We start from the raw sequence: 26,187 nt of genomic DNA on the forward strand, positions 1-26,187 counted from the left end.
ACAGTTTTATTTTATACTCTTTTGTTAGTGACAGTGGTTTTCAGTTAATACCATAGGTGAACTGTACTGCACTTAGAGTGTGTGTGTGTGTGTGTGTGTGTGTGTGTGTGTGTGTGTGTGTGCTGCAGTGAGAAGTGAGTGGGACATGAAAGGCTGTCTGAACAATAAATCAACCAATCAGGCATCTCCTCTTTAACCACAGCCTTATGGGAAATTCTAGATGCGAGAAGAGACGACAGATGATTTGACGACAGAAACACATTTTGAACCTTGTGATTCCTTCAAAGGCTGAAATGTTGTTAGTTTAATACATTTTAAGGACGATTAAACAAAGACAAATAAAGACATGCTTCCGGTCGCGTCCGTGCATCTCCAGCTGCCCCCCCCCCCCCCCCCCCCCGAAAACAAAAGTGACAGAAAGTTAGTTCTGAGCCCTTGAAGCACTTTTGAGTGGTTGCGGTGGCTCACTGGGATGCAGACACATTAAAGCAGGGAATGACTGTGTTCCTCTGTTTCAGCTGACAGCTGCCTCACCTTGACAGAGGTAATGGTGGCCTACCAGCAGAGCTGCAGCAGACACCAGGTCCAACCCAGAGCACACATCCTGCAACAGCTCCAGGTACGCTGCCTCACAGATCGCCGTTAGTCTCTGTACGTGTCAGTCAAGCAGCACGAGGCGAGTCTCTTTGTTGGATTTACTGTTGAAGTTGGATTTTCTGTGGGTGGTGCTGTCGTCTATCGGTGGCGATCACAGTGCGCGCTAACTGCACTGTGCATGCCAACGCTGTGCTTAACTGTACATCCCCGAGGAAGTCGAGTAAACGTTTGAACTAAATCACGCGGATGTTAAGAGCTGGCAGAGATCACAAGACTTTCCCAAAGATCTGTATTAAGGTTAGGGTGAGGCAAATAATGGGTATGGTTAGAGTTTGTCACCAGGAAATGTAAGTGTGTGTGTGATACTGAACCCCAATTTGCTAACGTAAAGCTTTGTTGTGTGAATGTGTCCCCCCCGATCAGGTTGGTACCTTGTATGGTAGCTCCTGTCATCAGTGTGTGAATGTGTTAAAGTGCTTTGAGTGGTCAAATAGACTGGAAAGGTGCTCTACAACTACAGTTCATTGACCGTCCAGTCGGACCTCTGTGTGAAGCCTTTATTCATACAGTCTATGTTAACACGTAAAGAATAATCGGTACGTCAGGTTGAACATGAAGTGGGTCTGTAAACCGCATTTGTCTAAGCCATAGCTTTCCTTTAAGTTATCATATGTTAATGTGTTCACGCCCTGTTTTAATTTAGTTCCCATCAGTATGACGTTTGATGAACCCGAAGCCATAACTATTACTACTTCAAAAGAGTTAAGAATTAGTTTCAGTTCAAACAGTGGCAGCCGATCCACATGCCCGAGGTCCAAACTCAACATGATGAAACCTGTGAGGTGAAATATTGCTTCAAAAGACGTAAGTGTAACCCCCGTTAGTCTATGCAACATCAGCAACTCTGCTCATGAAATAACTGTACCATGCAGTGATATTACAGACAGGATCAATATCAACAATATAACCTGGTGCAACTCAAGCCCCATACACTCTCAGAGCACATCCAACTGCAAACTCAAGGCTTTATTAAACAAAGACACCTTCATGTAACAGCGCAAGCCTTCAGACACGCATAGATGATGATGCCGAGCACCAGCACATACTGTAGGTATATACACAGTGAGCGTGTATACACACACACACACACTACAATCCCTCGAATCATTTGACTCATTTGGTCCCATCAGCCTCAATCAGACTTATTGCTGCAGAGTGCTCACAGCATCTCCCCCCTAACGAAAGGCTAAGAGCCGGTTAGCTGCAGGGCTCAACTTAGTGTGAATGCAAATGAATTCACAGCTGAAAGCAACACACAGGCACAATGGAGTTTAACGCTCGATGCTTTGTGTCACGCGAGTTCATTTTGAGGGAGAGGCGATTATCAAGTTACCAATATTTATCAAAGCAGCGATTTACCTGATCTGTTTTCTCTCTTTCTGTAATTCATACTTGTTTCTTTTTTCATTCATTTCGACACACGCATTTACTGTGTGACATCAAAGTGCTTGTTTCGATAGAAAATACTTGCAGTCATACGCTGAAAATGTTAGTTTGTGTTCTGAACGAGGGCGCGACATCACGTCATTATGTTCAAGATTAAAGATTTCGGTTTCCACTCACTAAAGTACACTGCGTGTATTCTGGAGGCTGGACAAATGCATGTCATGAGGATTCTTGAATCCTTAATTTTGAATTCTTTTCATTTCCGAGCCCACTTGAGGTACCAAAAGGTACGGCCATCGTATGTTCCATCAGTCTACTGTTGTCTTTGATGGTTTGAGTTTGTATGATACACAGAATTGGTCATTTGTCACGCTGAATAAGTTAAGAGAGCTTGTCAGCCGGTGGCTGTGAACAGAGCAAAAGAGACCTGGGTTACATAAAAGAGACAGTCTTCTCATCACTACCCCATCACCTGAATTTGCATCTAATTATTCCCACTCATGTCTTTCCATTGGCTTTTGCTGTCTATAATATTTGCCTTGTGTTCTGTCAGAATATACCTTTAGAAAAAAAAGCCTTGTGATTGTTTTTACTGTCTTGAAATATTACCAAAATGTATCAGTATTTGCAGATGTCTTGCTCTCAGAATGTTTGATTCTGGATCATGCAGATATCAGAAATCCCACGTTGGTCTGTAACTCTGCACACACCGTCGTACTCCCGTCGCACTCCTCTAGTGCATGAAAAATCTCCTCCGAAGTGGCACACACTCGCATTCTCTCTCTCCCCAATAAAATAAACTCACTTATTCTCTTGTAGCCACACTTGAAACACACAGTTTGCCATTTTTAATTCATTTTATGTACATACTTACTTAGACCAGCCATGTTAAACCCCCCCCCCATCCCCACCCCTCGCATAAATTTTTGCTTGAGATCAAGGGGAATTATTTGTGGAAAATTAGAGACTTAGCAGTGCTTACATTAAGCATACAGCCGCCGTATTATCTCCGAGGTGCTAATGAACCCAGTTGCATTGGAAACGAATGTAGGTGGTCCTCCTGAAAGAGTAAAATATGTATGGTTAAGCATTAGCTAAGAGGGGCAATGTTTAGACCAAAAGGGCTGCATATGAATGAATCCATAATAAGACGATGCAAAACGAATAGATGAACGCCTAAAGAGCAAATTTATTAAATTAGGTCTTTTCAGGCGAGGGGCGATTCCCCCGAGGACCAGCGTTGAAGACTATTTAAAGCTTCTTTTATTGCACCCTTGGGCCCCTTTGCACTCCTTTGAAATGTTGTAAGTGGATAAAACAGTATTGCTGTTGGTGACATCTTCATAGGAGTGGTAAACAATAATATGTTGGAGCCAGTGGGGTCTAAGGCCGCCACGCTTAAACTCTTGATTTGACTGTGCAAACTGAGAAGTGCGTATATCCGCTTTATGTTTCTGTGTGGCTCACTCTGTCATTAGAAAGGTGGTTTGGATGATCAAGCCCCGTCTCCACACGGCTGTTTTGGCAAGAGGAAGGAGCTTATCTGCACTGATTTATATTCAGAATGAGAAATAACTCCAAAACACATAAGGAGCTAACTGAAGCTTTTCTCATGCCCCCCATCTCAGGGGAGAGGGGCATTCTCTGATTGACTGAACAATCATTATTTTGGTATGTAATTTCAAATGTATAAACACTGAAAACAGAAATGTATCCAAGTGCTTACCCAGCTACAAAATAATGAGTCGTTGTCAGAGATTATAGCGATGACTGAAAAGTTGGAGAATATAAAACCCGAGTTCATTACACCTACCCTTCCCACAATCCAACATTCACAGGGCTCTGTGCAGACAAGTTAGTTAGCATATGCAGACCCTGTACTGTAATGTATATATCCAGTTATAGACAGCACATATTCACAGATATCTACATATGTATATGCACATATACACAGGACCATATGCTGGATCAATGCAGACATACAGTACATGTGCCTGGCAGGCACGCTAATCTACTTCCTGCTACTTTGCATCAATGACTGGAGTGATGCTGTAACAGTAGTTGTTTATTTACAGTGGGATCCACATACACGTTCCCATCTGCTCGTAAAGACTTGTCGTAGTAGAGACCAAAAACACTCCTGCAGCGGTGAAACTTCTGCTCCTGAGTTTGAAAATGTATATTGTGCATCCTCTCTGTTTAAACTGTATATTGTTTTTCATTGTACACAGGTCTCTCTTGAAAAAGAGATCCCAATCTCAATGAGACCACTTGTTTAAAGAAAGGATTAACCCTGGGGCTGATCTCCAGTCAATCTTAGGGCCAACTCACTCACACTCACATCTACGAGCAAATTAGAATCACCAGTTAACCTCCATGTTTTTGGAAGCTAGAGTACCCGGAGAAAACCCATGCAGAAAGGTTCAAGGCTCAAACCACAAACCTGCCGGGCCAGTGGAAGGGTCTGTGAGGCAACAGTGCCAACCACCACACCACTGTGCTGCCTGCCACAAGAGGATTCCCTTCCTTAACAGCTCGTCATCCTCAGCAGCAATGAAGGGAAGTGTACTGAACAGTAAAGCTTTAAATCATCCCATATACACTAATAACACGTAGACTTGACTTCTTCAGTTGCAGCTGACTCATAAGAAATAAAGTTTAGAGAGCACCAAAGCTGCCTGTTTCTAATACTAATGGTAACGTAACTGAACAACACCCAGATCAGTTCTGTTTCACATATGATCCAACAGTACAGGCATTTTTAATGAGGCAGTCTCTTAAAACTTAAGTTTGTTTAACATCCATCCATCCATCCATTATCTTCCGCTTATCCGGGGTCGGGTCGCAGTGGCAACAGTTCAAGCAGGCACTCCAGCTCCTCCTTGGGGATCCCAAGGCGTTCCCAGGCCAGATGAGACATGTAATCCCTCCAGCGAGTTCTGGGTCTTCCCTGGGGTCTCCTCCCGGTGGGACAGGCCAAAGGGAGGTGCCCGGGAGGCATCCTGACCAGATGGCTGAACCACCTCTACCAGCTCCTTTCGATGTGAAGGAGCAGCGGCTCTACTCCGAGCCCCTCTCAAATGTCCAACCTCCTCACCTAAGGCTGAGCCCAGACACCCTACGGAGGAAACTAATTTCGGCCACTTGTATCTGTGATCTCGTTCTTCCCTCTCTCCTCACCACAAGGCCCATATGCTGCTGAATCAGCACCAATCCGTCTGTCCATCTCGCGCCCCATTTTCCCCTCACTCGTGAACAAGACCCTAGACCCTAGACCATACTTAAACTCCCCCACTTGGGGCAGCAACTAGTTCCCAATCCAGAGGGGACAATCCACCATTTTCCGGCAGAGAACCATGGCCTCAGACTTAGAGGTGCTGACCCTCATCCCGACCGCTTCACATCTGAAAACTGCCCCAGTGCATGCTGAAGGTCTGAGGAAGCCAACAGACGCACACAAGCGTCTGCAAAAAGCAGAGATGCAATTCTGAGGTCTCAAGATCCGATGCTCTCCTCACCTCAGCAGCGCCTTGAGATCCCGTCCATGAAAATCACAAACAGGAGGTTCTGAATGTGGTGCATGGGTGTTTTTAGAGGCAGCTCTACACTTAAGGGGTTACTCTCTCAATTTCGTTGTACTTGTACAATGACAATAAAGATTCTATTCAACCTCCTCCGGGAAATCCTACGAGAAATTCTTTCGGAGGTGGGAGTGAAGACCTCCAGGACAGGGGCCTCCACCAGACGCTCCCAGCAAGCCCTCACTACACATTTGGGTTTACCACGTCAGCTGACAGCTCTGCTCCTCTCTTCACCCGAATCTACAAGACATACGGCCGCAGATCCGATGACACAACCACATCATCACGACCACAAGATGGTCTGGTATCATATACACTTATGAACCACCCTGTGCTCAAACATGTGTTCGTTATTGTCAATCCAAGTCCAATAACAAAGCATCACTCTGGTTCAGATCACCCCCCTCCAGGTTTCTCCATCATTACCCACAAGGGCGTTGAAGTCTCCCAGTAGAACTATGGAATCTTCCAGGATACCATCCAGAGACTCCAAGAAGGCCGGATACTCTGAGCTGCTGTTTGGTGCATAAGCACACACAACAGTCAGAGCCGTCCCCCCCAGCAACCCATAGTCACATGGAGTTCACCGGGGAGAACTCCAACACAGTGGCAGGAATAAATTAAATTAAAATTAAGCAAAGTATGATAGAATGTCTAACCATTAGTCATGTGATATTTCTTTGATGAGTTCCAAAGTGAAGATCTATTTATTATTGATGTCACATCACTTCAACTCTTAATTTGGATGAAATCCTATAGACATAACACTGGATATTTGTAAGAGAAATCACAACACTTTTTTCTGAGAATCAGACTTTTATCAAAGTGGGTGGTGTCGGCCTAGTCTTCCCTCTCACTAACTCATGACAATAAATGATCCTTCCACAGATCACGTGCGTCAGTTTGTGTGGCGTTAAAAGGATGAATTTCCTCCATAGCTCCTTCTGCCCACATGTGCTGAGAGTGATTTATTGATTGGTTTAGTTCGGTCTACTGAGAAAAAAAATGGCCGTTTCTAGGTTTTAAGTGAAGCATCGTCCTTCCATGATGTTTTGAGAATAAGTTCAGAATTAGTTGCATGTTGGAAAATCCTCTAATGAACAGCTTAGTGGTTGTTTCCCTTGCAGATTATTCAGTTGAGTGGACTGAAGAGAAATCAGTTACCACAACTTAACTTTCAGAATTTATCCCTGTGTGTGTGTGTGTGTGTGTGTGTGTGTGTGTGTGTGTGTTGGGGGGGAAGGGGTGGTCCCTCCAGAAATGGAAAGACAAGAGAAAATCTGTTTTTCCAGACCACCGCTGCTTTCTCAGCACTTTTGATTAGCGTTAATGTTGCACTGTGGAAGTCTGCCGGCACAACTGTTATGGGCCCTTCCACACACACACACACACACACACACACACACACACACACACACACACACACATACAGAAAGCTATAGTACTCCGTGCCTGCCTAATTCTAAAGAGAACATTATTTTTCTTAAAAAAATAATGCATGCTGATTGTTATTACCTCCGCCCCGACCCCCCCTTCTGTGGAATAGGTAAATGTCACTAAGTGAGTGCCTCACTTTTTCCTTGGTGCTTGTTTGCTGGCTTTGCATGCAAAATAAAAGCACAGAGAGGAGGAGAGGGAGGAGTCTGCTCTTATCAGGACGCAGCAGGGGGGCCGGACATATGTCGCTCCTCTCCTTACACACACACACACACACACACAGTCAGCCACACCAGGCTTTATTTAAGACACACTCGGTCCACAGCCCCACCGACGTAGTTTTACATGATTTGGCTTTAATGCTGTTTGGGAAACAGCATGCAGAAGTGAAACAGGATAAAACCGCGTCTGTGTGTAAAACACTCAGTTTCACATTCTCTGCCTCTAATTGAATCTGGAGCAGCTGCAGTTAAAGTGAATGTGTGATGCACTAGTGGTGGTGCACTATTAGGCTGAATTGAATTTGCATGGTCGGGTGGCCGCACAAGTAATATGAGTGCTTCTCTGAGTAGGATAATATTACAGGCCTGGACTGACTCAGGGCTCACATGGCGGGGGGGGGCGGGTGACCACATTTTGATCATCATACAAGTCAGCACATTTACATCAGTTTACATCTGTCAGGCTCATGTGGCCCTCTTTACTTCAGGCAGTACAGGATCTGCTGAGGTTTAAAGGATCAGTTCGCCCACATTACAAAAAACATACAAGCTTTTCTCACTTACTTCCAGGCTAGACACCGAACCCCAACTTGTCCTCCAACCTAGATTCTTCCTGAATGATTGATGTGTGACTGGGGATGTGATGTAAAACTGCTTCGAGAATGACTAGAAAGGAGACATACAAATACAGACCATTCAACGTAGGTCACGTGATGACATCTTTATACCCACAGAGCAAGTAAAGTGCATCGAATGTCCGCGAGGAACTCCTTTAACTTGTTTGTTAAAAGGTATCGATCCCAGAACAATGACTCTACTGAGGCTCGCGTTAAGGTCCACGTCTTCAAAGAACGGCTCACAAAAGCAGTCTGTGTCCTTGAGGCTTGAGCTCAGAGCACAGAGGTTGGTCGTCGTCTACTGATAAAAAAAGGTCTGCTGACTGCTTTTCCTGTCCTGAAGGGACTGACCAAATCCTCCCAGTGCCGCCCCCAAACTGGTAACGCTGGCCTATGTGTGCATATTCACAAGTGGTTATTACACGTACACGTTTCATTTGGACAAGGTCATTTCCTACCAAAACTCCCAGAAAAGCGTGACGACATGTTCTGAGCTGCAGCCGCTGCCCTGCACACACACACACACACACACACACACACACACACACGTCTGCATGTGTCTGTAATGTATAACGAACTTTTATCTCCTGCTTGGATTGTTTGCTGGTTTAACATTGTAATTTATGGATTGTTAATTAGAAGCATAATAAGCGACATCTTCAGCCTACACCTTTTTGTTCATTGCTATAATCTCTGTTTAACATTGACTCATTATTTCGTAGCTGTGTGAGCACTCTGTCTGCTGATGATCCCTCAGCACAGGCTCCTCCCGTCACACTGTTTGAACTAAACACTGCAGTTCCACAGGGTGAGAGTGAAACATGTACACTGATCACAGTGGCCGGACTTTACTTAACATGAACTTTACATATGCACACATTTATCCATACGCTCAGGACCACAGGACACATGAGCCATATCTCTGGTCCGACAAGCAGAGATTTTGCTGCAGCATCCTCCACCGGTACACACAGTCCATCCCCGGGTCCCCTACCCCACCTCAAGAAAAAAAGAAAAAGAATTCTACAAACATTTCAGGATCATATGAACTTCTATTAATACTAAATGTCGAAAATAAATAGACGTTGCAGAGGGCTACCTGTATTCATCCGTGTGCCTCCATCACGTGGGCTGCCCTCTCTCGATAACGTGTGGTGGGACCCCCCCCCCAAAAAATGTCCTCATGTTGATGCCCTTTTTCTAAGGGAGGCAACGTAGATAAGTCAGAGATTCATTTAGCCACAATGAGCCCGCTGACCGCGAAGTCCTTATTTTAATGATGTCTTAAAAGGAAATTCTGTCCTAAATAATTCTCAATCTGTATTTAGTTCAAACCTGTGTTGAAAACCTGTGTTCTCTGCCCCCCCCCCCCCCCAACCCCCGATATGAACACTGATAAAAAAATCTCACAGTGAGAAATGTGCAGAATAAAAATCCAAAAATTCAGCTTCAGTTAAATGTACAACACACAAATAAGACAAACACACACACACACACACACACACACACCCTTCCAACCAAGCATTCACCTCTCAGCCCTGAATGTGTACTTTATTTTTGACATCAACCTTTTGAGGGGACAGCGTATTTTACTCAAAGTGGCATTAATTAAGCCGCTAAACGCACGCTATCACATATTTCAAAGCGAGCCGATGAACAAAGGCAGTGACAGTGGGAAATACTGTGAACGTCAATTAGAATTTTATGTACGTTTTAGATCTCTCTTTTTTAAATGATAAATGAAGTTGCTAATTTTGTCTGTGCTCTTTCTAGATGCTGCAGCTTTAATTGCTAATTGTTAACAGCGAATGAATACATTTGCATATTAATTAGCTCCCAATTTACATTTTTAATTTGCTGCCTTCAAAGGGTGTGAGATAAAAGGTCGTGTTATTTTAAATTATTTATCCGTTATTGCAGAAAAGATGCTAAAAGGAAAATGTGGGGGTGATTTTTAACCCCTGAGAAAGTGCACGTTAAAAATACATACAGAAAATATATTTATTTCTATTTTTGTCAGTTAATTAAATGGGCCGAGGAGAAAAATGGTGCACTCCAACAGTTTTTAATACAAAGCCACCCAGAGAGGCAGAGCAGCTGTGGACGGCTGAGTGAAGAATAGTGAATGCACCAGAGATGACTTCTGTGGAAGTCAAGTTTGGAAAGCAGATCCCCCCCTTCTATCTGTCTCCTCCTGCCTGTGTGTGAGACGCTTTTCTTTTTATCACTCCATTTTGTCCTCTCTCCCTCCTGACACATCAATTGATTTGGCAGCCAGCGCCTTCGGTTTCCGTCTTTCACCACGAAGCAGCGGCGAGCCGAGAGGGAACGAACGAGTTCAGAAATTCATTAAGATGAAAAACAGCCACCACTGTATTTCTTGTGAGGAGGAGGAAGTGCTGTGTGTGTGCTTCTGTGTGTGTGTGTGTGTGTGTGTGTGTGTGTGTGTGTGTGTGTGTGTGTGTGTGTGATACGGGTAGCCAGCCACTCATTCTTACTAAGCGTCGCTCATTGGCTCGGTGCCACAAACAAACTGGTTTCACAAGCAGTCGCCAGCCGGACGCCAGCACACACTGACACTTTTTTTGTTGTTGCTGCTGTTGTGACGGGCCAAACAGAAATTCACAGGCAGCAGAAACGCGTGCAAAGTTAATGAAAGAGATAAATGGGGCGAGCTGGACACCAACCAGCCGACACGTGCCTTTACCCCAGCTGGAAATGTTCAAACTTTTCTCGTCCTCGCGCTCTGAAGGCAGCTCCGAATCACTCGGCCTACCTGGGCTTCTCAAAAAACCAAAGCAAAAAAAAAAAACAAAAAACAAACAGCATCCCTCAGAGAGAGAGATGCTGATGCTGCAGCCAAACCCTTAAAGCCTTCAGCAAAACAGCCCTCTGCTGCGCGCCGTTCCCGAGGAAACGTTTGGAGATCCCGTCTCTACAATTGTAATATGTGGATGTTGTAATAACTGACGACATGTTTATGACAAATCAAACAAGGAGCTGAAGTGGGTGTCACGCCGACTGTTTAACTGCTTTAAAATCAAGAGAGTTAAAAGTGTGTGGCTCTCTGAGGGAGCATCACTGGTGGCTGCAGGAACCTTTGAAAAAATTCCTAAACTGATTTAGTGCGCAGTCAGTGATGGAGGAGGTGATGACGACGTCCTCAGTTTGGCTGTAGGTCTCACCTGTAGTGGTCCTGCAGAGGTTAGGGGAACCCGAGGGGGGGGCGGTCCTGGTCTTGCCACGCTGATGAACATTTTAGAATATTTGTCATCGGTGTAAGTTTCGGTTGGAAGGAGAGAATATGAGAGAATGGAGCCGCAAATATAATATTGTCTTTCTTACGCAGAGTGCAGAGAAAAAGGATGCGCTGATTTCTACAGTGTGTTTTAAAAACTTCTTTAATTGTATTATAATGAATCACATTCATTTATACCTTAAACTGTATAATCGCGTTATTATTGTATTATATCTATAAATGTGCGCGTGTCAGTGTGTGCGTGTGGATATAGAATGTGTATAAACTGCACATCTGAGTGACACCAATGTTCCAGAAAAGAATGAAATATAAGAAAGAAAGAAAAGGAGGGGAAAAAAAAAAAAGGATTGCTGCAGAGGAATGATCAGATGAAAACACATGATAAATGTGTAACAACACGTTATTGTAATTTTTTTTGGATCAAATGAGTATAAAGAATATTTAATCGAACTCAAGAGAGGTGAAAATACACCTCCACTCCGTCCCAGCACACACACACACACACACACACACACACACTGTCCCTCAGTGCACAAGTGTGTGTGTGTGTGTGTGTGCATGCAGAAACATGCATGAGCACATGTGTGTGTGTGTGTGTGTCTCAGTTAAGATGATTATGGGAGGAAATTCAACCACCTCTACCAATTACACACCAGCCTCTTGTATACATAAACAGTGCAATTTATGTCCCATTGATCTGTCTAATTCTTTCAACAGGAGCACATTATGGCCGCCGTCTTTTTGTCTCCTGCCTCACTCTCCTCTCTGCGGCGCGAGAGCCGAGCGAAGGGAAAGCCTTCCAAGTCCTTTTGTACTCCCCGTGTCCCTTTGAACAATGAATCATATTTAGCAACCAGAGAGGAAACAAGGCACATGCTCACAAAGGAAGAAGCGGCAATTCGGTGAGCCAGCCGAGATGAGTCCGTGCAAGGGAAAAGGGGGTGAGACGAGACCTTCTGGGGCCCAGAGCACAACTACTGGGCACCTCGCGTTCCTTTTCCTTTCTGCTGATGAAAAAATAAATACTGTTTAATTAGATATGATGAAGCGAGACTGAAGGAAAGCAGCCCCCACCCTCCTTTTTTTTTTTTTTTTAACTGCACTGTACATGTAAAAGCCCAACCAGTTGAAAATTAAACTCACATCAGCCTCCTGCTCTGTGTTGGAGCCATGTTAAACTGCACCATCCCTGTCGAATAAAATGAAGTAAACTTGAAATGCGGCGCACGTACAACAAAACCAGCGCAAACTGTATTAAAGCCGATGAACACACAAGTTTTTTCTTTATTAACTTTCAATAGATGTGTCTAAATGTCTAAATGAGCAACAATCAAAGGTCACGTTTTATTATTAATCTGCTTCATCTTGTGTGGCTGCGCTTCGACCGGATTAGACGACGGAAGAATGAAACGTTCCTGACTGGTGCACAAGAAATCTTTGACAACACCTTTTGTCGGCAGGGCCCCACCCACTTCAGACCCGCAAAAAAAAACAAAAAAAAAAAGACCAGAAAAGCAGGGACAAAAAAAAAAAGCCAAACTGAGAAACCAAAGTGGCTCCGGCAGAGTTCAGGTTCTTGCTGTTTCAGAACAAATCGCTGGCACTGAGAAGCTGAGTGACGACGTCATTAACACAATATATATTTCCTCCTCCTAAACAACTGCGGTTTGTAATATCTGAATGTGTAGAACAACAATCTGCTACAATTAAAAGCACTCCAATGAAAGGAATGAACCCAATAAAAACTTGAACAATCTGTTTAGTCCTCCCTGTGAAAAATGTCCACACTCTTCATATTTTTTAATTTGCTCACTTTTGGGGCCCCCTGGTGGTTGTGGACTGTCCCTCCCATTTGAAATGCTCATGCGAACCATCCAAACATCTCCCAGAGCTGCATTCTCACAGCGCAGATCTTCCAAAGAGCGTCTGAATCCAGGCTGGTGAGATTGTTTCAGGGCAGCGGCTGTATGATAAAGGTGCATTTCGGATACATTTCTGCCTTTCAAAATTGACATGAATAACTTTTTGGGTGGCTGTGGAGAGAGGAGAGGAACCTCTGTCATGTCCGAGGTGGAACACACCTCTATGATAAAAAGGCATAATGAATCTCATCTCACCATCAGCTATAAAAGGAAGCTTTAGAAAAAAAAAAAAAAAAAAAAAAAAAAAAAAAATCCCTTTCCAGTTTTTGCTTGACGGTAAAAAAAAAAACCAAAAAACAATCTGTGTTTTCCACCATCCGCACAAATCTGCCACCTCCGGTGATTGATGCAGTCAAATTAGATGTATGTGGAACACTGGCTCTGGCAAATGAACACATCAACTGATGACCAGCTGTTTCTAATTATTATACACTGGTTAATTAGGACGCCATGTCACCATCAACGGCGGCGGTAAACTGTGTGAAATTCATAATTCATGCTCTGGCGTCCAATAAGCCTCCCTGATCAAACCGGTAGAGTGTGGCATGGATGGAGAGGCCGTGCGGAAAGAGACTGGGGAGGGTGGATGGTGCACCGCTGTTGCCAAATGTGTGTGTGTGTGTGTGTGTGTGTGTGTGTGTGTGTTCACGCCTTTTCCTCACACCTCCTGCTTCTACCCCTCTCCCTGTCTCTCTCTCAGCAGGGTGTGTGTGTAGGTGGCAGTGTGAAATGTCTGGATCTCAAAGGTAAGCTGAACGCCTCACTCCATCATTATTAAATATGATTGAAGACTTTGTGACATTAACCAAACCACTGAATCATTCTGTGATGATTTACATTTTCAGTCAAAGTGTAATTTTAGAAAATATGTAATAAGTGACTAAAACATATATATCTGAGATCAGTTTACAATTTTTGCACAAAGAGTAAAAAAAGAAACAAAAAAAAAAAACTCCTTTATGATAAAGCTAACATGAGTTATTAACAAATTCTCTGTGTGATATTTTTGATCCTGTATCTCAATCTCCTTCACACACACACACACACACACACACACACACACACACAGTGTCTCAGATTGTTGACTGGTACCAAGCCAAGTGTGTTGATTTAGTGAAATTATCTTGTTAAACAAAATGAGTGCATATCCTTTGTTTGCCGCAGTTAATTACTTATTTTCATGTGTTTATCAAAAACACAACTTCCACTGGAAAGCTGCCACGAAAACCCTGAGTGGAGATAAGTGCTGGGCTGGCTCACCATCACTGGGCTCCGTGGGGTGGGACACTTCTTCGCTTTCACATTTTTTCAAGAATGCTCTAAAAATTGGTGAAAGATATGAAACAGCACAGAATATAACACTGGTGAGAACGTGACCGACGTCAGTAAGCCGCCAAAGCACCTACAACTTTTACTCTTGACAGAGCAGCTAAATGCAATTGTTGCCCTCACGTTTAAACTGAACCTGAACCGAGTTCAAACCCTGAGTTGCACAGGTGAGCGCTGAACGGACGCTCCTCTATCAGCGATCACGAGTCTAGACGCAGACACATCTGCTGCTCCACAGCAGCAGTGGAAAGTTGTGTGCGATGCCGTGATGGGCGTCACTGTCGTCACGCGCTGATGACATCTGACTGCGGGTGTTGCTGCCTTATTATCTTCCCGACGCAGGGCGGATTAGAAAAATGGGATTTCAGATGGCTCTCCCTTCCACCCCACACGCCCTCTGCCATCGCTCAGTTAAGTGATTATTGTTAAAACACAGGGAGAAAAAAAATCATTGTGGAAACAATTATGATAGTAATTATCATTTCCCCTTCTTGACTGGGGAGATAAGAATTAACCCAGGGAGAGAGAGAGAGAGAGAGAGAGAGAGAGAGAGAGAGAGAGACCCAGTCTTAAAAGTCACAGTTTGATTGAGCGTGGCTTCTGATCACAGCCCAGTAATCAGGATACCAAATCCTAACTGTAAGCACACACGGAGATGGAAGATTTTTAAGAGAGATATGAGGCAGTGACAGAGTAATCAGATTACAAAATTACAGTAACTGTGACCCCATCATCACCATCATCATCATCATCATCATCATCATCATCATCAGTCATCACAAAAACAACAGGATCAGCAGTCAGGTTACTAAAATAAAAAGAAGGACAGAGGGACGCTGACAGCAGCGTGTCTGATGGTGACCGTGGTAACAGAGCTTTCTCCATCCTGAAGGACACGTTGTGTCGGGATACATGGTCAAAAAAGACAGGACACAGTGTAAATACTGGGGGTGTAATGCAGCACTAAACCCAGGCTTTAGTAGGTGCCAGGCTTTAGTGTGTGCAACATAGAAAACAACATTCTTGTCATTTATTTTGAAAACTGTTTTTATGAATCATGACAGTGCTCGAACATTAGCGTCTGGTCAGTGAGAGGAAAAACAAATCCATTTGGTTAAATTCAAGTTTTGCACAAGTCCTTCAGTGCAGGTTCCAGCTGCCCAGGTAGTGGATAATTCCTGGATGAGCTTGTGCGTGGTAATACAGGGCAACGGGACGACTGAGACTTTGGTCACAGATGATTCAGATTCTGTGATTTGCGCTCTAAGAATCAAACCCACGGTCGTCCCACAGCGCCAGTCTCAGTCTGATCCACTGGAACTGACTCTGGAACGACAATACTCCCAAACGATCGACGATCCCACTGTCAGAACTTTGTGGGTGGAACTCACCCACCTTTAGAATTTATGTTCCGCTAGTGCGTCGTCGATGATTTGGTTTCCAGGGTTGAACCAGCAAACAGAAAGTCTCCTTACCAAACTGAACGTAATGTGACGCGCTCTTCCACCCCTTTACATCTACAGTGCCGACGGAAAAACAAGATATACACGCACGATAGAATAGACGCCATGGAAAAAATAAAATAAAGGGGGGTGCAAGGTACAGAAAAATGTGCGACAGGTTAATAAAACCAATTAGAAAGTTCCAAATGGAGCAATGATGAAATATGACAAGTGTACAAAAAGACTGAGAGGTGCTTGGGCGTTGCTGTATGTTACATCTGTATCTTACATATGATGCAGGGACAGAAATGAAAAAAGGAAACAGTGGATGATCTCTGCTGAAGGAAATGTACTCAGGTACCTCATGGGCTTTTGGAGGTAAAGTAATCAGAGTACATTTCAAGGTTTTGGAAGTTCAGTTGTTGCACACAAGGACGGTATTTTATTGATTCCAGTGTTCTGCAGGCAGCAAGTAATCAATGGACACTGAAGCATTCACATCTTGGAAGTCTAATCATGGAAAACTGCATCATCATTATTTCTCTCTCCTTCCTTCTGTCTCCGAACGTTATTAAAAGAAAACACGCTCGCACATAAACTTTGCCTATAAAGGAAGTTGTTTTGTCGTGATTTTTGCTGAAATGTTCATTTCAGAAAAAAGGATAAAGCACATTTAGAGCCGCGCAATTTTGCCTGTTAGCAAACAGCCTCCCAATTATCTTCTGTTTGATTGCCTGCCTCTATCAAGGTGAGCGATTAGACCACCGCTCCTGTGAAGCTCTGGAAGTCGTCCTGAAATCGCTGCACTTTGATTTCATCAATCTGCAGGCAGCCCAACTGGAAGAAAATGTGAGTTTTATGAGCAAAACTTATTTTCCTCATCTTCGTCGTCCAATTCCAATACCGTTTCATATTCAGGCCTTTCCCTGTATCAGATTAGAGGCTATTTTTTTCCTTCCAAAAGAACTTCATAACATTCCTGTCAAATTTGGGGCCTTGCTTTCTTCATTTTTTTTCTCCTTCACTATTTCTTTTTTTTCTCTTCCAGGGAGCATCGTCCTTGCTGGATATGATTTTGTACTATGAATCTACAACCCATCTTGACATTTCTGACAACGGCGGTATGGGAACATCGTGTTGGAAGGCCCTCGCTCATTTGATAAAGCAGGTTGGCTGACGCGGTGGAATAGTAATCTTTTCTTGTGGGCTTTCTCAGGGGGATAATGTTCATCCTAGAAAGTGAGTTTGTTGCACATTACATGGATTGAGGGCCGGGGCAGAGCAAACAGGGTGAGAACCCCCCCCCCCCCCCCCCCCCCCCCCGCCGCCCCCCACACACAGCGAGCGACACGAGCATAAACACATAAAAAGACACGCCTGGCTGCTTCACTGTCGCACCACACACAGCATTAGTGGGCGTAAGTGATTAGCTGTAAGGTGAGAAACAATTTTCTCTGAGTCCAAATGTTACTACCAGCTACTTCTGTGACGTGAGGACCTACAGTACGACTTTGGGATGGTCTGCGGCAGCCCTCCCCAGCTTTGTTCCGTCGTGTGGGTAGTTGTGATCTGATGCTTTAAAGAAAAGAAAAAAAAGATGTGTCAAATTGGCAAAAGTGACATTACTTTAGGATTTGAGTTGTTTCGGGCACCCCTGCGTAGAATAAATGACGTTCTTATGCAAATGTTCTGTGGAAGTAAATATTTTTCTAGTAAACATTCTGCTGAGCATATACTGAGCGTCTGGGACTTATTCACTGCCAATGAAAGTATGTTATTTTACGGTTATGTTTAAATCACTTGCGTAACGTCTCAGTTAAAGCTGCACTGATCTCCACTTGTTATTCTAAACAGGGAATCAGACGACTACACGTGGACGGTGTCAACCTCCTGCTCAGCCTCGCCTTTTTACAGTGTAAAAAGCTACTGTACGCGACGGAGTTAGGAAGGAGCCGGCGAACACGGCGCAGCTAAAGAGGCAGATATTTCTCTTAGGAGGAGGTGGAGACCAAACACAGAGCCAACAGAGAGAATAACATTCCTCAGGTGGACACAATCTTACATCAAAAACATCCAAAAACAGCGTGACCCAGACAACAGCCACACCTCCTCTTAACCCCTTGAAGGTCCTCAGAAATAATCACGTTAAAGATCCTTACACACATAAATGTGTATGCATAAAAACAAGCCATAAAAATGTTAAAAATCTTTCTTTTTTTTTAATCTTTTTAAAATAGTTTTTTAGACCAGCATCAGCCCTAATCATACATATCAAATTTTAATTAGTTTTTTAAAAAATTAACCCTTAAATTGCCATGTTTTTGTCATGATGCGCATCATTTTATGGTCTAAAATACACAAAAAATACATGAAAAAAATTGAGAACTCTGAAAAATTCACCATCTTGCAAAATTATAAGCAATATGCATGAAAAACTGATAAAATATGCTAAAAAATAAAAATCATAACACACTAGAAAGTGCTGAAGACCCTCAAAGGGTTAAACACTAGTGGCTTTTGTAAAAGATGAGGCGGTTTAATTGTGAATTTACAATTTACAAAGCTGAACTCAACTCTCAATTTAATTATTTCTTTGACTTTTAGTGACTTTACACAGTAGGTAGATTGGTCAAATCTCTCCTCAGTGACTTCCATTCTACCTACCTATAAAGCCCCCCCTCCGTCTACCAGCAGGACTATCCCAACCCCAACCCCATGACGACCCATGTGTGCCCCACCCAATCCTCCACACCATCTATAGCATCGAGCTGACCGTCCCATCACTGAACAGGCCTGTTCTGCTTCCTGCCTTGTTTCCTCTCAGTGTGTGATGTCACAGTGGACAGACAGGTGGTCCAGCATCAGAGTCAGCTCCTCCTCTTCCTCCTCCTCCTCCTCCTCTTCCTCCTCCTCCTCCTGCAGGCCTGAGTGAGAGAGGAGCTTTTCTTTCACCGTACATCCTCTCCTTTTGTTCTTTCAGAGGCAGATTCAACATTGTGATGTGTCTTTCTTTGTGTATTTGTCAGTATTTATTGTACTCAGTGTGTGTGTGTGTGTGTGTGTGTGTGTGTGTGTGTTTCAGAGTGTGCGTCTGACCAGACTGGATGTGTGTAATGTGCCTGTGGTTGACTACCCTGCCCAGTCTCTATCTAAAGCTCTGCTGACCAGCCGGCTCACAGTGCTGCACCTTCACAATGCCCAGCTCAGCGGCATGCCACTATACACACTGGGTATGACGCACACACACACACACACACACACACACACACACACACACACACACAAGCTATGCGTCTTCACTGAAACGCCCCTGAGCCTCTAAATATTCACTCATGATACACTGAGATCACGTTTTTGTTTGTTGAATCATTTTTCGCGTGCAAGTGTTCAGGTGTGTCTACATATTTGTAAATGTGTGTTTGTGTGCGTGGGTGTGTGTGTGTGTGCGTGTGTGTGTGTGTTTGTGTCCTGTGGCCAGCAGGACCAGATTTTGACCTGCAACCCTCTCTGCAGGTCTGGACCCGGATTAGAGGTCTAATCTCTTACCTGTCACTTTACACACGGCCGCACACATCTATAAAGGCTCTGGCAGCCAGGACACACAAACACACACACACACACACACACAGACAGACAGACTATATTTCCTTGTCATTGTACACACATCTTTACACACGTCTTGCTTGTACAGTGCCACTCAAAGTGCTTCAACACTTTACATCCACAGTCGCACACTATTCTTTGTCTTCTTTGGGGGGGGGGTCATCATCTTGCCTGAGGACACTTCGATATTCAGGAAACACCAACCTCCCGATTGTTGGATGACCCACTGCAGCCGCCCCTGTGGCTGAACACACCCACAGGGGTGTTTAATATAATAGGCTGAGGGGACGGAGTCAGACAGTAATGAAGCAGTAATGAGAATTAGTTAAGACAAAAACACACACACACACGAAAAGTTGTTTCAAAAGCTCATTTTCATCCTTAGATAATGAACGAAAAATCGCAAAAAAACTGTACTTTCTCAAGTTAATCTGTGATCCCTGTGACACGGGGATGGTAAAACAGTCCCTGGGTCTGACTTTCCGTCGATGAAAAAGAAATGAAAACAGTGAGGCTGCCTCTCAGCTGGGCGCACACACAGAACCAAATGGACACAGTATGCTGCCCACTCTTCCCAACACCAACTTGCTCCTCCAACATTTTCAGCCATTTCCTGGATCTCTTTGATATCTTAGGATACCATGCTTCCCCCCCCCCCAACACTCATCTCTCATCCCGCTACGTCCTCTCTGCCTTGACTGAGCCTTCCACCACCACCACCCCAACCCTCCCCCGCCCTCCCTCCTTCCCTCCCTGCAGGGGTCCCAGCTGAGGATCATTGCCTTCGATCGGAGGGGCCTCTGATTGCGGGATTGGGCGGTCGCGGTAGAGTCGACCGGATCAATCCCACCGATTCTAACATTTGGTTCCCACTGTGCCTGATGACAATGTTGGCATTCCACATGCAGCCCAACAGGCTTGATCAAATCTGCAGCATCGATCTGGATGCAAGGGCAGTGAGGGCCCAGGCAACACGGACACATATACACCACAGTACAGTACACACTGCACAAATACACATGGAATGCCCACACACGCACACACACACACACACACACACACACATATCTTTCCAAAACAGCGTTAAAGATGTGATCAAGCACCATAATGAAAAGGTTCTAACAATGGCGTGCACGCTGACATTTTGAAGGGAGGGCTTTGAAATGTGTCAGGTGTTTTGTAAGGTCTGCCGTGCTGAGGAGTCACATCTCGGGCTTCGACAATGGCTCCTCCGTGTGCCGATGGTGAAGGAGTGCCACTTGATCTTTACTGCAGTAATTGCAGGAAGCGGCGATTCCTGCTGTGTTCTCGTTTTCATGCTCAAGTTCATTCACCATCAATCAGTCTATCGCAGTTACAACCTGGAGGTGCCATGTTTGGCCCTCCGAAGACATGTCTGCACAACGGAGGGGAGGGGGGCTGCCAGTCCCTCTGTTGTTCTGGGGTTACAGGCAGGCAGTCATGTCACAGGGACATGAAGCTCCTGCATGTCCCTGTGGCAAGGACCTGATTCGCTTCCCACCACCGACCACTGCACCTGTCTTATCTGAATTAAAACCAGTGGAAGAGGACTCCTAGAAAAGAAAATGTTAATATTTTTCAACCCAGGTTTAATTCTCAGAACTTTGCACTCACCACCTCCATTATAGAGATTCAGACTCCAGCAAAACAAGTATGATTTCCAGAGTAACTTCAATGTCACATAAACAGTTTCAAAAGCTTGTTTCCAGCTGAGGCCAAAAGTGAACAAAGACACTGTATTCAGCAGGGCACCCAGGTGGTCCAGTGATTAAGGTGCACACTTCCACAGTAAGATCCCTGAACAAGGAGCTTTGTCGCATGGTTAAGGGAATCGTGTCAATTATGTACCCTGAATTTTTGAGCACTCCTTTCTTTTGTTGCTGCTTGTAGTTGGCGCACTGAAGTCAAACAAGGCTTTGCAGGAGCTCCACCTCACCAACAACCTGCTGAACAGCTACCAGGACGCCCTGCAGCTGGGAGACCTGCTACGCTACAACACCACTTTACAGACACTGGAGCTCAGCAACAATGCCGTAGCAGATGCTGGTAGGATCTTCAGCTCTGTCACCGAAGAAATATATTTGCACAGTGCAACATCGATATGTAAAAAGTCCTGTCTTCATCACAATGTGGGTCTGAAAGAGCATTCACTTTTGTCTGAATGCTAAATGGACAGTATTCATATCACGCTTTTAACCAAAGCACTTTACAGCTTTTGCCTTGTGTTCACCCATTCACACACACACACACTAATGGCAGCAGGCTACCGTGCAAGGTGCTGACCAAACATCAGAACCAATTCAGGGTTCAATGTTCTGCCCAAGGACACTTGGACATATGGGAGTTACATGGTAGAGCTGTTTCTTGACAATCCTCTCATCTCATTCTCTGAAATAAAGCACATAAATATATTTCCCGGAGAGTTGCACTATTCCCTTAAACCTGAGACACAATTGTTTAATCACAAAATGCATTTTCATCATTTACATCTACAGTGTTGTTGATTATTGGTAATAATTCGGCAGTTGGTTAAAGACTGACCCCCCTAGCTGTGCTCATGAGCAGCTTACAGGGAAAAGCAGCAAAGCCACAGGTTAGGTAAACTTAGCGGTCATCACACTGGAAGTTTGCAAACATGCACAGTCCAGCTTTAATATTATCTAATTAATATGTTTATGTGAAAAGGTTTATCACAAAGTAACCTTCATAGCTACTGGAGCTCAAATCACAAGCAGCACTGCAGCAGCACGCCCACAAAACATCTGTCAGTGCCATCGAGCTCACAAACAGTAAAACTGAACACATTCCACTAATTACCATAATTTTGTTCTTAGATTAAATGAATTGTTTTGGTTTGTTTGTTTGGCTTTTCACTGTCCAGGTTTGGAAGAGCTGTGTGATGGTCTGAGGCGGCAGACGGCAGGTCTGAGGGTCCTACTGCTGAGGAACAACCAGATCACGGCCATTGGCATGGTCCACCTGGCCAAGGCTCTGGTGAGGAACACAACAGCAGCTTTTAGTATGAAACGATCAATGCCAAAAAGTCAGCAAATATATTCCAACACGCCTGAGCAGCAGAGAAGTCTGAAGCTGCAGACTGGCTGTTGTTAGTCTTATACTTTCCATCCACCAGTTTTTATTCGTGAGAAGAAGCGCTGGAAAAATGGCACGAAAAACTTTTTCACACTTGGCTGAGGGGAGAAAAGTTAGTGTATCACTGAAAGCAAGATGCAATGAAGTATATTGGGAATAGCCTGAGTGTATAAATGAGACGCCACTGAAGAGATGAGAAATAGTGACAGACTTCAACATCAGGACCGTGTGGAGTGATGAGGAGGCTGTAATGAAGACATGAAAGTAACAGAAATGGCTGATATCCATTGTGGCAACTTCCTGGAGAATTGGGGTCACCTGCTGCTCATCTTGATGCACCGACTCCTAACAGCAACCTGACAGTCGTAGGTGGAAACAAGCATTCAGGCCCCTTTTCTTGTGTCGATTTTCTTGAAATTGGGTTAAAATTTGGGATACATTTGAAAGGAAACCTTGCTTTTGTCTAGAAGCAGAGAGTATGTGTGATGCGCCGGGCCTGTGAGATGATGTAAGGACACGGTATCTGCTTCTGGCTGGTGTGCTGGGGGTGAAAGTCAAACTGGATTTATAGTCAGCGCAAGCGGTTATCCTGTTTTCCCGTTGCTGACATCGGAATTCTCAGAATAACTTGGTTCTAGTAATTCTGGGGTAAAAGAATTAGTCACAGGAGCTAATTCATTCCAAAGTTCATCTGAAGCTAACTTCTTTTGAGTAACAGATTCTCTCTCTGTGTTAGTGTCCCTGCATCACAGCTCGGGAGGGGAAACGCAGAGAGAAGGAGTTTAATGGGCCCGTTACTTTGGAAGAAATCCACTTGATTCCGTTCGGAAATGAAGTGATCGCAGCAGTCTGTCAGACTGATACCTGCTCTCATCTATCCAGCGCTGAGGAAATGAAGAGCACTGGGCCTCATCCCAAGAATCCCCGCTCTGAAAACGTCCCGCCTCCACGCGTTTCATTGTACGCTCTTAATAACATGCATTCCTTCCGCCTGATTGGCAGCATAAACTGCACCTTCCTGTCATGTGAGTGGCGATTGTGGAAGTCAAAAGGCTAGAAATTAAAGGCCTTCCTTGTACGCACACACACACACACACACACACACACATGCACGCACACACACTTCCCCTGTCTCCTCCAATGCTACCAAAGAAGGAACAGTTTGATTAAATAATAGATGTGTGTTAAGGAGGCCTGCTCATGCAGCCTGCCAGTCAGTGGGATAAGTAGATGTCCTTGCAGGCCATAATGATGATAATTATGCCCGTAGCTGGTCGTGTCGAATATGATGACGAGGAGAGCTGTTATTAACCTTTCTGCTTGGTGTGTGTACTTTTCCTCTCTGTCCTCGTGGCTTCTGAAGGACTAAGATGAGGGGAGCAGATGTGGGCCACAGTCTACTTGACTTCCAATTGTAAAATTTGGCTAACAATGTCAGATTTAAATTTTTTTTGTTCAAAAAAGTTCTGAAAATGCATTTTTTTTTTCCCTTTTTGTTTAAAACCAGCATGTCATGTGTGAAAGCATACTGTGTTTTTGCTGCTTTCACACTCCTACCCCCCTCAAACTTCTCACTCCAACCCTCCCGTGGTTTACGTTTGACAGGCTTCAACCATGCTTGACTCTCACACACTCTCAACCACGCAGTCGCCTCTTTAATTGTCTGCTATTATCCCTTGTGCATATCCATTCGAGATGCTCTTCCTCCCTCTCCTCCTCCCCTCTTCACCAGAGAAGCTTCTCGCCATGCGTTGGATGTTGCGTTGCCTCTGTGCGCTGCGACTCAGTGAGGAAAAAAAAAAAAAGGGGGGGACCCTCTCAAGTGTGTTTGTTGTCACCGCGGTGCAAATTAACTCAGAAGAAGGCGCTCTGCGGGTCTGTCGTTGCCTTCCTGGCTTCCTTTCCACCCCCGCACTCCCTCTCTCTGAGCAGTGACCAGAGGAATTTAACAAGGGTGGCGAGGCAAGGGGGCAACTGAGGAGTGGGTGGCATGTTCAATTTCAAGCTGTTGGGCAACATGGGCCTCTTGTGCCCCAGACACCCCCAGCTTTACGCGCCAGCTTATCAGCCTTCAACGCTAATGTGGCTCTGGAGAGGGGAAGCAGAAGTTCTGAGCGTGTAACATGAGAGGAAACATTTTGAAAAGGAATAGTAATCACCGCATAATAATAATGATGATTAAAACTTGTCCGCCTGTCCACACTAAGGTAGACACTGAAAGGAGCGCGCTACACAGAGTCTACAGCGAGGCTGCACCATCCCATAAGGTCATTCTAAGTCACTCAGAGTGACGTACTGTCAAATAGCTTTTGGTACCAAAAGCCTGTGAGCCCACTGTGGACAGTGTTCCCGGCTGAGGTGGATGACCTCAGGATCCCTGTTTTGCAGCCCGTGCTGAAGGTCCTGCAGCTCCTGGATTTGGGTGAGAACCTCTTGGGGAATGAGGGCGTCCAGGCGATCAGGGAGCCTCTGATGGTGAACTGCTCAGTGCTGCAGCTCGGCCTGGCCCAAACCGGCCTCACCTGTGAAGGTACAACAATACACATGCAGTTTGTCCTTTACGTGCAGCGTAATGGTCGTGGTTGTATTTACAGCTGCAGGAGACACAAAGTCATTTCATCAGAAGGCCCAAAAAATCGTCCTCTTTTTGCTGGTCTATATTTTTGTATTTCTAAGATAATTTTGTTGATTTGGGTTGAACTTCGTTGACAAATACTTTTGCAAACATTCTCATTGCAACATTCTCAAATCTATGATCAAATAAATCAGTGAAACATGTCTGCTTTTACATCAACCACGTCTGAGACAGGGAGTCACTTCCATTATCAAATAATGGCGATTATGTTCCTCAATAATATTGTCCAATAACCAACAGTCCAAAACTCAAACACTATTTATTTGGAATTATTATTATTTAAAGTTATTTTCTATCAATATGATTTTCAATTATTTTCTGTCAATTAATGAATCAGCTCATCTTTTCGGCTCTAAAAAGAGATAACTAAACGGATGTTTAAAAGCACCTTCAGCCTGATGATATTTGGCCATGAGTGAAGCTGTTATCAGTAAAAACAGAATACTCCATAAGCATTCACTTTTCCTTTCCACACATGCTGCATTTCTCCTGATGGCTTATGATGACTCCCAGATGAATCATTTGAACTCTTCGCCTCCCTGTAATGCTCTTACAGCAGAGAGACGAGTATTTAAATTTTAGTTTTAAAAACAATTGAGAGGCAGAGCTGCTCAGTGAATGAGTGAGCTGAGAGTCCGAGGCCTTCTTAGAGCGCAGTGAGACACTTGGGGGGGGTAAAACAAATAGCCAGCGCTGTGTCTAACACCATGTCCTCGTCGGTGAAGGTGCCGTGGCGTTGGCAGAGTTCCTCGCGGAGAGTCGTCAGATCGAGCGGCTGGACCTCCGTCAGAACGAGGTGAAGCTTGGAGGTCTGATGGCCTTGTGTCTGGGCATGAGGATCAACTGCTCTCTTGTCGGTCTGGATTTAGACCATGAGCCCCCACTGGAGCAGGTAGGTGAAGCTATCACCACGGTTACTGTGTCACTGGATTGTCCTTGCATGATTTATACACTGATGTACACAGAGCGGTTAACAGTAAGATG

The 26,187-nt window shown here is 44.5% G+C and overlaps 1 protein-coding gene across 1 annotated transcript in view; it reads left to right on the forward strand.

Annotated features, from left to right (window-relative positions):
* The window catches only part of LOC139211915 (protein phosphatase 1 regulatory subunit 37), a 58,559-nt gene that overhangs the window by 712 nt on the left and 31,660 nt on the right, over nucleotides 1–26,187 (forward strand). Inside the window, exons 2-10 of the mRNA XM_070842337.1 lie at nucleotides 519–619; nucleotides 13,781–13,826; nucleotides 16,600–16,700; nucleotides 16,900–17,019; nucleotides 18,934–19,081; nucleotides 21,366–21,521; nucleotides 22,357–22,469; nucleotides 24,957–25,098; nucleotides 25,929–26,095. Of these exons, the coding sequence (XP_070698438.1) occupies nucleotides 519–619; nucleotides 13,781–13,826; nucleotides 16,600–16,700; nucleotides 16,900–17,019; nucleotides 18,934–19,081; nucleotides 21,366–21,521; nucleotides 22,357–22,469; nucleotides 24,957–25,098; nucleotides 25,929–26,095 (1,094 nt within the window). The remainder of the gene's footprint in view (nucleotides 1–518; nucleotides 620–13,780; nucleotides 13,827–16,599; nucleotides 16,701–16,899; nucleotides 17,020–18,933; nucleotides 19,082–21,365; nucleotides 21,522–22,356; nucleotides 22,470–24,956; nucleotides 25,099–25,928; nucleotides 26,096–26,187) is intronic.

Source organism: Pempheris klunzingeri, chromosome 13, assembly GCF_042242105.1.
Source record: "Pempheris klunzingeri isolate RE-2024b chromosome 13, fPemKlu1.hap1, whole genome shotgun sequence".
In the NCBI taxonomy this organism is placed as follows: domain Eukaryota; kingdom Metazoa; phylum Chordata; class Actinopteri; order Acropomatiformes; family Pempheridae; genus Pempheris; species Pempheris klunzingeri.